Raw genomic sequence first — 13,768 nt, 5'->3', positions numbered from 1 at the left:
CATAGAAGGCAATCAGATTGGTCAGGCATGATTCACCCTTGGTGAATCCATGTTAACTGTTCTTGACCACTTTCCTCTCTTCCAAGCGCTTCAAAATGGATTATTTGAGGATTCCCATCATGATTTTTCTGGGGACTGAGGTGAGGCTGACTTGTGAGTAGTTCCCTGAATTGTCCTTCTTCCCTTTTTTAAAGATGGTCACTACATTTGCCTTTTTCCAATTGTCAGGATCTGCTCCAATCACTACAAGTTTTCCAAGATAATGGTCAATGGCTCCGCAGTCACATCAGCCAACTCCCTCAGCCCTCTCGGCTGCATTAGATCCAGACTTATGTATTTGTGTATGTCCAGCTTTATAAGTAATCCTTTATCTGTTTCTTCTCCACTGAGGGCTGCCCACCTCCTTCCCATACTGCATTGCCTACTACAGTCATCTGGGATCTTCCCTGGTGTGTGAAGACAGAGGCAAAAAAAGCATTGAATATTTTAGCTTTTCCCACATCATCTGTCACTAGGTTACATCCCTCATTCAGTAAGGGACACACACCTTCTCTGAGCACTTTCTAACATGCCTGTAGAAACCTTACCTTTCACATCACTTGTTAGCTACAATTCCTATTGTGCTTTGCCCTGCATACATGAGCAATATTTTTATACTCCTCCATAGTCATCTGCCCAAGTTTCCACTTCTTGTAAGCTTCCTTTTTGTGTTTAAGCTCACTAAATATTTCACTGTTAAGACAAGCTGGTCGCCTACCATATTTACTTATCGGGATGGTTTGTTCCTGAACCTCCTATAAGGCTTCTTTAAAATACTTCCAGCTCTCCTGGACTCTTTTTCCCTTCATGTTCCATTTCTTTCTCTTTCCTTTTAGCTAATCCCCTCCTAATATAATCCCATTAAAAGGATTTAAATAACTAAACAGTAAAATCACAAAACTAACATGATGTTTGCAGCCACCATGCACTTCACTTTGTCTGTTTTATTCATTTCCCCTACTTCTTGCTTGTTTTGTCCATTTTGTAGTGTAAGCTCTCTAATTCAGTGCATACTGCCCTGAGCACTAAGGGGGTGCACTTCTGTAATAAACACTTCTATAATAAACATGATAAATAACATTTTCTGAAACATTATTTTGTGGGATAATTCATAATAGCCAATCTCAAGAAAATACCTCTTAAACATGGGCCTAATATTAATTCGAGTAAAGCTAGTACAGTTTTCTCCTATTTAATGGTATGAACAATCTCAAATCTGCAGGATAGGTGGCAAATTCAAATTCAGTATTTCTTCATCAATCAGTGACTCTTCACAGAAAGAAATATTGTAGACAGCTCTGCTTTTGGATAAGAGAGAGATAAGGTGGTTGGAGTAATATTTTTCATTGGACCGACTTCTGTTGATGAGAGAGAAATTTTCCAGCTTACACAGACCTGTGTAAACTCCAAAGCGTGCCTCTTTCACCACTAGATGTTGGTCCAATAAAATATATTATCTTACCCAACTTGCCCCTCTTATACTGTAGATCTAACATGGCTATAACAATATTGCATAGTCTTGGATAGAACATTTTAAAGAAATAACAACAAAAATTAACCCTGATGACACAGACCAGTGGTTCTCAACCTACAGTCTGCAGAGCCCTGGGAAATGGTAGCCTGGCCCACGCCGCTTCCCTCAGCTCCCATTGGCCAGGAATGGCGATCCGTGGCCAATGAGAGCTGCAGACACACAGGTAAACAAAGCATCTGGCAGCCCACCAGGGGCTAATCCTGGTGAACCATGTCAACCCATGGAGCTTATTGCCTACGCCTGATTTAGACTGTGCCCTTACTACAAAATGGGCAGGTTTCAGCCCAAGTTAAAGCAGATTCAAGGGATTCTAACGCAGACTCCCAGCCAAGCAAGCTTGTCCAGACCTAAAGTATTGTACCTTCAAACCCTGATCCCAGGTTTTTCTGGAGGAATGGTAGAAGGGGTTAAGGCTTAGGTCTGAGTAAGAGCCTGGGTTTGTTATGTAGCATACACATATCCTTAGAAACAAAGAAGTTAATGAAATATAGTCAGTTCCCCCTGCATGACACACAGAAACATAGATGATGCTTTGAAGTAATTTTAAAGTATTGATAAAAGAAATCTGCAGGAAAACCTCTAAATAAAGATTTAAGAAAAATCGTGAATTTGGAGAATAATGGGATGTGAGGAAACAAAAGCACCCAGCATATATTCATGCTGTCTTTGTTCAGTATTGCATTGTTGTATAGTAAAATCAGGACTGTTGCTTTATTTCTAAGATAGTGTGCCGTAAGACAGAAAATACATATGCCCTCTTGGATAAAAAGGAGGTTGTTAGATCCAGCAGTGTTTATTAAGGATGGAAGGCAAGGCAATAGGAAGGCAAGTTCAATAGTCACTACCCCTTTATTTCACATCCGTGCTCAAATACTGGTATGAAATCTTCAAGCACTAAGCGCTGTGGCTTTGATAGCTGAAATTAATTTCCCAGCTTACAGAAAGGAGTCATTGGAGACAAAACCCTCCGTGACCTGTTATACCTTTGCAGCTGATGGCTGGTTGCCATTTTCCATCAGAGCAAAATGGTGTTGGCATGAGAAACTGCACAATTCAATCCCTTTTTATGGTGACCTCATACAAAGGAGTTAGATGTCTTTAAAGCAAGAGAAATTGCTTTAGAAGAATGAATCCTGTGTTTAATAGAAAGTGCTCTTTTTTAAAAAAAAAGTTCTCTGCTGACTACTTTAAAATGCTGCTCTCTTTCAACATCCCCTGCTTCTTCTCTCTGGTTGTCTAGGGCCAGCTCCTCTCTATCGCTACACACAAACGTACCATTGTTGGTGTGAGAGCCTTCTCCTCGGCAGCAACTGCCATCTGGAAGAGGCTTCCTGTGACTTTCCACCCCATCAACTCCCCATTCATTTTCAAAGCTGAACTGAAAACGTATCTTTTCTCCCTTGTCTTTGCCTCTTACTTGCTCTCTCCACCACCATTATTTATCCATGATCATCTATAATTGTCTCAGATCGTATAAGAGATGCAGATGTATTTTTTCTGTAGGTTCTGACCTCACTCATCCAGGTAAGACTTCACACTGGGGGTTTATCAGCACTCACATGGCAAGAAAATATGTCAGTCATGGTCACAATCTAGACCATTTCTTCTTTGCTGATACAGTACTGAGATAATATAAGGAGTTAGCTAAGAGGATAGGAGCAGAGGACTAGGAGAAGCACCACCTACCAAAATTAATGAACTCTTTCTATGGCTCATTGTCAGAAAAAGTTAAGGAGACTTAGCTGTTTGAAGAGAGAGGCATGTATGCAAAAGTGCAATTTGAGGGAATCTTTGGGTAAAACCTGCATACACAATTCTGCACAATGGAAACATTCAACTAATAGTTCATTACAAAAAAACACATGTTGATTTTACTTTTGTAAAGTATTGAAAAAGAAGAGACATTAAAACAGTAACACTGTTTTTTTCTATATAAAATTCAGAATTATTTATCTCAGATCAATATGTGTGTACCATTATGAAAGTTGGAAGAGAAAAACAATTAAAACTCTCCCCTAAAAATAAAAAAAGCAATAGGCATAAGGAGTGTTCTGTGAATGTGCAAATGGATTTTGACACCTATTCAACCCCCTGAGGTCTCTTCCCATGAAACAATAATCCTCTTTGCAGAATGTCCTTTTAGCAGACAGGAAAAGGGCATCTTCAGATCTCTCTGGATAGGAGAATAGTTACCAAGTTAGAGAGGTAGATATTCAAAGCTTTAGCCTTTTGCTTGTTCTTGAAAAAATATGATAAGGGCTTATGGGTTTATTAAAAAATAGTTTTATTTAAAGGGACACTATAAAGTTAAAAATAAACTTCTATAGCTGTATTTATATAATATAGATACAAGTAACACCCCAAGGTTACCACTTCTGGAATAGATTAGAGAAAAATATTTTATTTTTCCCAGTATTGTTTACTGTATTCTATTTAACGACATTTCTACTATAGTCAGTTCAAGGTTTTCCTCTGTACAGTTAATCCAATTCTCCTGGTTTTTTTGTGATCTTTCACACAGCAACTGAAAAGAGAAATTTGGTGTATAAACAAGGAGGGGAAAGCATAATTGTAAAATTGCAAACTTGGCAGAACTCTTAAGACCAAGTGCAGTGCCTATAATTATTATTATTTTTAACTGACTAGATTTTCAGCAGATATTGTCTTTCTGCTGTAAAACACAATGGGCCCCAATCCTCTAACCCTCCAGGATTCATTTGATACACATGAGTAGTGTAATAGAGCTACACATGATGGCAGGAGGGGCAATGATCTTACAACTATCTAAAGAACAAAGCAGGCACTGTGAAGAGGTGGTGGGGTTACGATAAATTATTTATTAATAAAACTGCACCTTTAAATGGAAAATCTGGTATAAATTATATGCCAATCCAGATCTTATCTAAATTCAAATAGTCATAACACATTTGTGAATGAATACCTCTAAAGCATCTGGACTGCATCTCTCTCGTATTTGCAATGTGACAGAATGCTTTGTAGCACTGTAGGTTTAACAAACTCTAAGACAGATGTTGAGTATTCTCAGTTTTGTTCCATTCTGGCTTTGAAGATGGCGCCAAGGGTTGAAACACTATTTCACAGATCGATTTTTAAGTCAAAGAGACCATTATGATGGCATTGGCGTGCAGACTCTCAAACTTAGGTATTCAGGTGGTCTTGGCAGCCTGAGCTGTAACCTAAGTATATGAGTCTGTGTGTCCACACTGCTATTTTTTGTGTCCTAGCTTGCATGATTCTGTCTAGCTAGGTTCTCTCCCTGCTACACTGTAGACATGCCCATACAGATCCTTCCCTTCCAGGAACTAACTTAAAGTGCATAAGAGTTCTGCAGTGTTTTTATATGTAATCAACAATAAAGAGCTTGCTGACTTTGCATACTTTGGGTTAAAAACTCTTCATAAAGTAAAGGGAAAGGAGAGACTCCACTGTTAGCAAGATCTATAACCCTAGCAGCAGTTTGAAAACATATTCTCGTGAGCACTGTTATACAAAAATGATTTTGATTTGCCCTCAAATGCATCTTGCTCATTGCAGAGCTAGAAATCTATTGAAGGCCTAAAGAAAAACAAATAAAGTTGAAAAACCCACCACTACCAGAAAAATCTCTTAGTTTATTTATCTTTTTTTGCCGGAAAGTGTAAGAGTACTTTATACACTTCTCTCAGTAAACACACACATCTATATCAGTAAACACACACATCTATACAAAGAACAATCACCTCATTACTCTGATGGCTTGAACTAGAGTCAAAGTCTGAAGTCCTAATCAGACAGGTCAGACCTAAAACCGCCTATCTCTTATGGGATTTTCCATATACAGCTGGCAACGAAACAGACAACTTTCTTCCCTTCGGTTGGGCAGCTGCCCAAGGGCTCCCAATCTATGACTAACAGGAGGAAGCAGTGTTGTACAATGAATACATTGCCACAATCATTTAATTGTCTTTCGGACAAACATGAAGAGTTGAATCAATCCTTGTAATGAAAGACTGAGCAGCAAAGATGAAAGGAGAGAAAAGGTTAAGGAGGGTTTGAGAGGGGAAGAACATCTAGGCTTATAGCAGCTATGACCTCTTTGCAGACACAGAAAAATATTTTATTTTAACTCTCTTGATTTATTTTTGAATCTCAAAAAGTCCTCTTGAACCAATACAATTTTTTTGGGTTGCTCTTGCAAAAGCATTCTCACTTGAGAATTGCCCATGTACAGGGGGAATCCCAGAGTGCGGAAGAGCTGGCGTAGTGGTATGGGGAGCTCTTCTTGTGGGCATGGTGGAGAGAGCATTGTTTGGAGCAGTCATTCCCCTGGGATACTTTTAGAGCACTTCTGAGGCTATTGTAAACCTGTGGCAAGAGCTAAGCTGGCTACCAGCGGCCACAAAGCTCAAGGGAGCACAAAGGTCTCTCTCCCTAACCAATGACAAGTGGGGCCGGTGAGTCTAAGGATCTAGGCCCATGACTTTTTTGAGGCTTTAGATAGAATCTGAAGTGAACCGCTTGCTTTTCAGTCTTTATTTTTGTTAGCTTTATTTCCTAAAAATTGGGTGAAATAATGAAATGATAAGTTTGGCTTTGTTCTGGCTAAAAATCTCAGGCGAAATTTTATTGCTCTGTCTAGGGAAATCTCCTATTCAACTCAGTGAACTTTCTCCTGATTTATACGAGGAATGCCAATGAGTAGATGACTACACAATTAACCAATAAGCCTGAGTTTATCAGTTAACCCTGTCAATTACATGCTTCTCCCCCCCTTCTGCCTCTGATACAAAGGCAGAAAGGGGAAGGGAAGGCGGGAGATGGTGCCTCTCCCGCCCTGTGCTGCTGCCTCTGATAGAGAGGGGGGAGATGGGGACAGGCAGGAGCCAATATGCGTGGGACAGGCAGGAACTGATATGCACATGCCGGCTCCATGGACTTGCCTACCCCCCCCCCCACACTTGCTGCCTCCTACAGAGGCAGTGGGGGGGGGGGGGAGAAGAGCAGGAGCCAGTGTTTGGGGGTGCTTTTAAGCTGGCTGCCCCCTACACTGGCTCCATGGACCACCTGCCCCTCCCCCCCATACCACTGCCTCTTCAGAGGCAGCAGCAAGGGGGGCAGGGTGTGGGCAGGGGAGGTTGCTCCATGGCAGCAGCCCCTGTCCACGAGGAGTCTGAGGATAGGGGCTGCTGCTACTCCACACTGCTGCCTCTGTATCAAAGGCCGCAGCGCAAGGTGGCAGGTGGGAGCCAGTCTGCAAAAGGGCTTGTCCCCATCACAGCCTGCCAACCCACACTGCTGCCTCTGATAGAGCACAGGATGACAGGGGGCTCCCCAGGAGTGGGGCCAGGAGTGCACTGGCTGCCAGGCCCAACCCCCAGGGACTATCGAATAGTCGTGTAACTGCTGAAATTTGATGCGGTTACACAACTATTCAATTACATGCTATTAAACATCCCAAATTTATACTAATATAAATATGAAAACAGAGTTTGGGCACAGAATCCTTTTTATCAACCCATGTTTCAAGAGTCTATGTCCTTGTTTCTAATCGGAATCTAACACGTTGTACACTTATTTATGTATTTCAATTTGTTCTTTTATTTAAGTCTCAATCCTGCTTCTATTTACATCAAAGGCAAAATTCCTATTGACTTCAGTGGGAACAAGTTCATGCCATTAATTGCTTATTGGACACCCAGGATGCCACAACATTTGAATGCCTCACATTCAATTTAAAATAATCAAATCCAAACAAATGAGTCTCCCAAGGGACTGATTCAATACAATTATACGTAACTCAGCTTCTGTGATGGTAATTATGACTTAAAAGCTTGAATAAACAGGTTATATGCCTATATACATGATTTCCCTTGAAGTTCTTTTGCAAATAATTAAATAACGTTCCTGGTGGTAATTAGCAGACAAAAACAGGTTAAAAGAAAATCTCAAAATTATCTTACCTCTGCTTTTATTTTATTGTCTCCAAAACAGAGATGCTGCAAGTAGGCGGCAGCATTGGACTGTACGGAAGGGAACTGGTGCTGTAACATCTGTATAACTTCAGGAAGTTCTGGATCTCTCCATCCAAACTCTCTGTACACAAAGAAACAAGAGTATCCTCAGCAAAGAACCTGGCAACAGTGAATAAATGTATTAAATGTGGCAATAATTTGTCCACCAACATAATTAGAAATGTAGAGATAAACTCCTTTTTTATTATTTTCAATACTAGAGAGAACATGAACATGGAATTGTTTTTCCTTTTCTACTTCCTCTTTCTAATGTAATGTTATAGTAAGATAGGTGTAATCTGAATGTCTTATTCTTTTATCATTGGCCCTTCTAAATTTTAAACTGAATCTAATCCAATGTGCTATAGGAAACTCTGATAAAGATGAAATGAACAAAGAAAAATAATTATGCACATGTGCACATATGCACAATTGATTAAAATGGAAATGTTAGGCTTAAATGTAACTGACTGTAGGAAAGGTTTGTTTAATTAATATAATCAATGTGTGACAAAATTGGTATCTAATACAAAAAACAATCAGGCAGTGTTTCTTTTGTTCACTGTATCCAGATACAATGAAAGCTAATGCTAAACTAATGCACCAAAATCACATTGCTATCCCTTTGCATCTTTGCATATACAGTACATATGTTTATTTGGAAGTCAGTTTGCAGTCTTCATCCTGTGAGGGATTGAGAATTCTAAGCACTAAATGGCGATGGGATTTGAGGATTTCAGCTCAAATTTCATGTTCAGTATCTTGCAGGACTGGGCTCTAAATGAATGTGTCAGATCAGGTACAACTTTGTCCCTGTTTTTAAGGGAATAGTACCCAGGAAAACTGCCCTAACTTTGTGTCTCAGAAGTCGGATGTATGTGCAGCTTCTCTGAATGACAGGAAGAAATCTCACATGCCTTTTCTTCTCAGGGCTGTATTTTGACCTGATATAAACATCCACATTTTCCACAGACTTGAACAGGATTTGTGCATGTGAAATCCTAACAGTAAGTAGTACATGAATGTCAAGCTGAAATTCACACCATGGTGGCACAGAGCCTGAATAAAATGGGCTTAGTGTGAGGGAATGACACAGAGTTTGAAGAGAATCATATCTGCCCCCAGATCACCACACAGAATGTGGAGAAGTTGTACAGGCCCTTTGTTGTAGGGAGCCCAGCTCCTGAGGGTTGGGGTTACTAGCCACACATTGCCATGGAACCACTGCACCCACTTGCTGCCCAGATGTCTATTTGCTTTCACCCCATATACATCAATTCTGCACTAAAGTCTTTGACGCTTGTAGGAACTGATGTGTTTTAGGTCTATGAGGAACTGGCACAGTGCCTGATTCCTTCTTGTATAAAGGATTCAGAGACCCGTATCATTCACTTCCTTCTTCCTAAACAATAGTGGCTCTGCTGAACTGAAACCTACCATACACTGTTGGGTAAATTTGCTGTTTGAGTAAAACTGTCAATATACCTACAGCCCATCTTTAGCAAAATCAGACAGCTCACACTTACAGTACAAATCCCCCAAAATGAACAGAAACAATAACAATGTACACTACAAAACAAGAGTGATCCTGCAAGAACAAGCAGTCATTGTTGAAATTCTGAGCATCACCTATCTGCCTTTTGTTTTCTCTCTCCACTATTCCATTTTACACAGCGTTTTCTGTCAGTCAGCCTGAGAAGTATCATTCTATGTCTCATCCTTACAAAGATCCAGGACATAAATATAAAAGACACAAAAGAAATACATTCAGAATTCTGTGCTTTATCAGTTCAGATAAAATAAGCTGTTTCTGACATGGTAAATATTAAATTTTACATGAGCTATTTTATTACAGGGAAAATGTAAGGACAGAATGACAAATCATACAGTGGGTGATCCAGTGTATGTATTTAGTCTGTGCAGAACTATCTTGAGATGGTGTGTGTTCCTGAAACACTGACAGGCCAAGTGTCAGAAAATGACAAAGTCTTAGGACAATTCACTTGTATGTGAATATTGAAGAAGTGTTAAGTGTGCTTTCAAGCTAATTAATTTATATGCTATTAAGGATCAAAGGAGATGTTGATTGTATTGTTTTTATCTGTCTATATCCTGTAGTTTGCTATAACATTACACATACCCTTTAATTAAATAACCTTATATCAAATGAATGTTAATGTAAGATTGTAGTCAAATATTAAAACTTCATGAAAACTAAAGGATTGTAAAAAATGAGTAGTCCTGTGGCATCTTGGAGATTAACAAAAATATATATAGTGTTATTTGGTCTTACATTTCCCTTTACCTTGTGTTTCTTCTGCTGTTATATGTATCTCTTGTTTTCTGTTATTTCCACTCCAATTCATCTGATGAAGTGGGGTTTACTGATGAAAGTTCATGATTCTATATATTTTTGTTCATCTCCATGACGCCACAGAACTACTCACTTGTTAATGTATTTTACTTCCCTTGACCTCTCAATAAGGATCTCTCCTTTCCTTAGTTGGTTTTGGTGTTTTTGTTTTGATACTGAGTACTAACTGAGTACTAATTGATTTGGGGTAAGATACTGATCCTTTGGGATTGTGAGTAACCTGATGTAGCCTGATGTAGTGTGATTTTTGGTTTATATTACCTTTTATCAGAAAAGTTCTATTTGTCTGGGTGGGAAGACAGGCTAGGTGAAATCCAATTATAGAATATAGCAGCAACGTGGGGTGTCTGCCCCATTTTCTGACAATCTGACTTGAGATTGGCACTCACAGTTGTGAGCAACACCAGATAGCATGACAATTCCATAGCAAGCTTGACTCAAATTCTGCAGTGCTTCAATACAGCAAAGTGGAGATTCTGTGGCAGCTTGTAAAAGTGTTCAAAACTGAAGTTTTTATTGAATTAAACATGAACATGAATAGCACAATCACTACAATACACTCTCTGATTTAATTTTTTATTAAATTCAATTTATTTTTTGCTGCCTCTAAATTTTTAATGACCTTTGTGCTGCAGTATTTGTACTAAAAATGCATAACTGTATTATAGAAGTACCAGAGGAAAGCTGAAAGGTTTGGCTGTTCTTCAAGGGAAAACTGGGATTTCAGGCACCTGAAAAGCTGATGGAAGCAGTTTGATTTTATGAGAAAGCACAGTCACTGGTCCTACCTACATGGTCAGGATCTATTGATCATCATATTGGGGGTGGGAAGGAATTTTTGTTCACATCAGATTGGCTGAGACCCTGAGGAGGTTTTTTCTTTCTCTGCACCATAGGACAGGTTTAAACAAGTGTAAATGGTTAATTTTCTGTAATTTGAAGTCTTTAACCCATAATTGAGAACTTCAATAACTCAACCAGAGGTTGGGGTCTTTTAGAGGAGTGGGTAGGTGAGGCTCTGTCGCCTGCAATGTGCAGGTCAGACTAGAAAATTATCTTTTCTGACTTTAAAGTCAGTAAGTCTAATGATCACCAAAGAAACTGATAACAATATTGACCTTCGATGTACAATGTAACTTTGCAAAGTTAACACTAGAGCATTTTCCTGATGTTAAAGGACTGATTTAAATTGACTTCATTTTTGGGAGATTTCCTTTGCAACCATGGTGTAAGTTGATGCACCTCTGTTGGTTTCAGTGGAGCTACCCCAATTTACACTGATCGAAGGTCTGCCCCCACATTGTCCTTTTTTTTTAAGAGCTCAATTTCTGCCATGACAGATGGATGCTATAGCAAAAATTACACACACTGAATAATGCCTTGGCTGTAATAATGTACATGGGCACTGTATTATGGCACTGTCCACAAAAGGAGATGAAAAGCAATTTTGGTTAAGTATTGAAATTCTGTTTGGCAAGCAGGTAGCACAAATACGTGAACAAATCACAGCATGGATATGGATGTCATTATACACTAAAAGGTACTACAACTACATATTGGCCCAGATTCTGATATCTCTTACACAGAAGTAAATTAGGTATAGCTCCATTAATTTCAGCGAACCAAATACACCTTCCAGAATATTTTGTTGCCAGGGAGAAAAGTAAGTAAGTTAGAAAAACAAATAAGCTCATCTGAAGAAGTGGGTTGTGCCCACAAAATGGATTATTCATTGTATTTAAAGTTACAGACAAACACGGATATCCCTCTGGGTACGTCTACACTACCCTCCTAATTCGAAATAGGAGGGTAATGTAGGCATACCGCAATTGCAAATGAAGCCCGGGATTTGAATTTCCCGGGCTTCATTTGCATAAGCGGGGTGCCGCCATTTTTAAGTCCCCGCTCGTTCGAACCCCGTGCCGCGCGGCTACACGGGGCACGAACTAGGTAGTTCGAACTAGGCTTCCTAGTTCGAACTACCATTACTCCTCATTCCACGAGGAGTAACGGTAATTCGAACTAGGAAGCCTAGTTCGAACTACCTAGTTCGTGCCCCGTTTAGCCGCGCGACACGGGGTTCGAACGAGCGGGGATTTAAAAATGGCGGCGCCCCGCTTATGCAAATGAAGCCCGGGAAATTCAAATCCCGGGCTTCATTTGCAATTGCGGTATGCCCACATTACCCTCCTATTTCGAATTAGGAGGGTAGTGTAGACATACCCTCTGAGACTAAGTTAAATAAGAATGATCATAAAGGTCCAAAGAATCAGTAGTTAGTCGCTTGATATCTTTGTACTTCTCTGGTTTAGCACAAAACTAACATGGGGGGGGGGGGGAAGAAAGAGATATCAAACTATTAACCAGCAGCTCACTCTTCTCACTTCACAGAAAGAAAAGGGTTTACAGGCTACTGCTGAAGTGCACCAGGGAAAGTATAAACTTCACTTTCAATCCGTCCTTGATACACACACATAATTGTGTCAAAGAATGAAGATAGCAGCTGTAAACACTGTGTGAAATATACCTAGAAAAGACTTTACTTTAAAGAATCCTTTGACAGGAAAGATGATATTCTAGATGGTCCAGCTAGTTCATTCTGGCTTTCCACACTGGGTCTCCCATGTAGATATTGGTAGATTGGAGAGTATCCAAAGGACAGAGAGAAAATGGCTTTTACAACAGACAAGGGCTATGGTAATTGAAAATAATGGCTTTTAGTCAAACAACTTTCAACTGAAAATGCCCCAAGTTAGTGGCAGAAATTTCTCAACAGGAAATTAACCCACTGCAAAGCTCCCAAAACTTCTACTGCTTAGCAAAAGCAGAAAGAATGTTACATACAACAGGACACATCATTGCACAAGCCATTAAAAAATTCAAGAAAATGCTGATCTTTGTATAGGATGTTCCCTCTATAAGTCACCCCATACACATCCATTCTGCACTAAAGTCGTTGACGCTTGTAGGAACTGATGCGTTTTAAGTCCTCCCATTCCCAGCTCTTAAATCATGCAAAACCAAACAAACAAACCCCAATTTGCACAAATGGAAGTCAGACGTGGAAAAAAAATTCCCTGTTTTAAGTTGTTTCTCTAGAAGTCCAAGTTTTTTGGAACTTAACTTGGACTTATGGCAAGAACGGCCTGTAATCATATCCTTTGGAAAAGGCACATATTCTTTAGTTAAACTACTGCCAGGTGATGCTGTTGATCACTATGATACCAGTCTACTTACTGTAGCAAATTAAAGTCATTAGAGAAGGACTAATGAGAGAGTGAATTCTTACTGCACTTCAACATGCATGGAATCTGACTTCTTTAAATGGCTCTAATATTCCCAGCCACAGCTTTTACATGGACTGCATCAGCACAGGTTAGGCCCAAGATCAAGGATAGCTTATCGTACCTTCCTTCAGCTTCTTTTTTGGATTTGAGCCAAGTGCTCCTTGACTGCAGCTGAGACCTAAGTCAGTGTGTTGTTCTATTGCTGACACACAGCTTGTTGCTGACAGGAACTTTCATCTGCTCTGCCCTAAACACTGCTTACAAATTATTTCAAAAATATCCAGAAATAATGACTAAAGGATATTATACTGTACATTGAGGAATATATTTGAGATATGCTGTAGCAATGTATAACAATCTGGAAGATTCTGGTCATTTGTGCAAGAGAAATCCAATCTTTTCTCTTTGAGTGCTATGCAACTGAACACACTGCAAGTAAGTAAAAAGCTTCTTTCATAAAATGCTAGAGAGGTCTCTTCACACAATATCAAGGGAGTTAGAAGGCATTAAAATTAAGAAGAAA

At 39.6% G+C, this 13,768-nt stretch overlaps 1 protein-coding gene across 4 annotated transcripts in view; it reads right to left on the bottom strand.

Moving 5' to 3' along the window:
- CTNND2 (catenin delta 2) overlaps positions 1-13,768 on the bottom strand; it is a 1,059,017-nt gene that overhangs the window by 279,144 nt on the left and 766,105 nt on the right. For all 4 annotated transcript variants that reach the window (XM_006120137.5, XM_006120139.5, XM_075921467.2 and 1 more), the window contains one exon: positions 7,534-7,666. In XM_006120137.5, coding sequence (XP_006120199.1) covers positions 7,534-7,666 — 133 coding nt within the window. The remainder of the gene's footprint in view (positions 1-7,533; positions 7,667-13,768) is intronic.

The sequence above is a fragment of the Pelodiscus sinensis genome, chromosome 2, assembly GCF_052426305.1.
Source record: "Pelodiscus sinensis isolate ZL-2025 chromosome 2, ASM5242630v1, whole genome shotgun sequence".
NCBI lineage: Eukaryota > Metazoa > Chordata > Testudines > Trionychidae > Pelodiscus > Pelodiscus sinensis.
The sequence above is the reverse complement of the archived record's forward strand: the minus strand, read 5'-3'. Positions and strand labels throughout refer to the sequence as shown.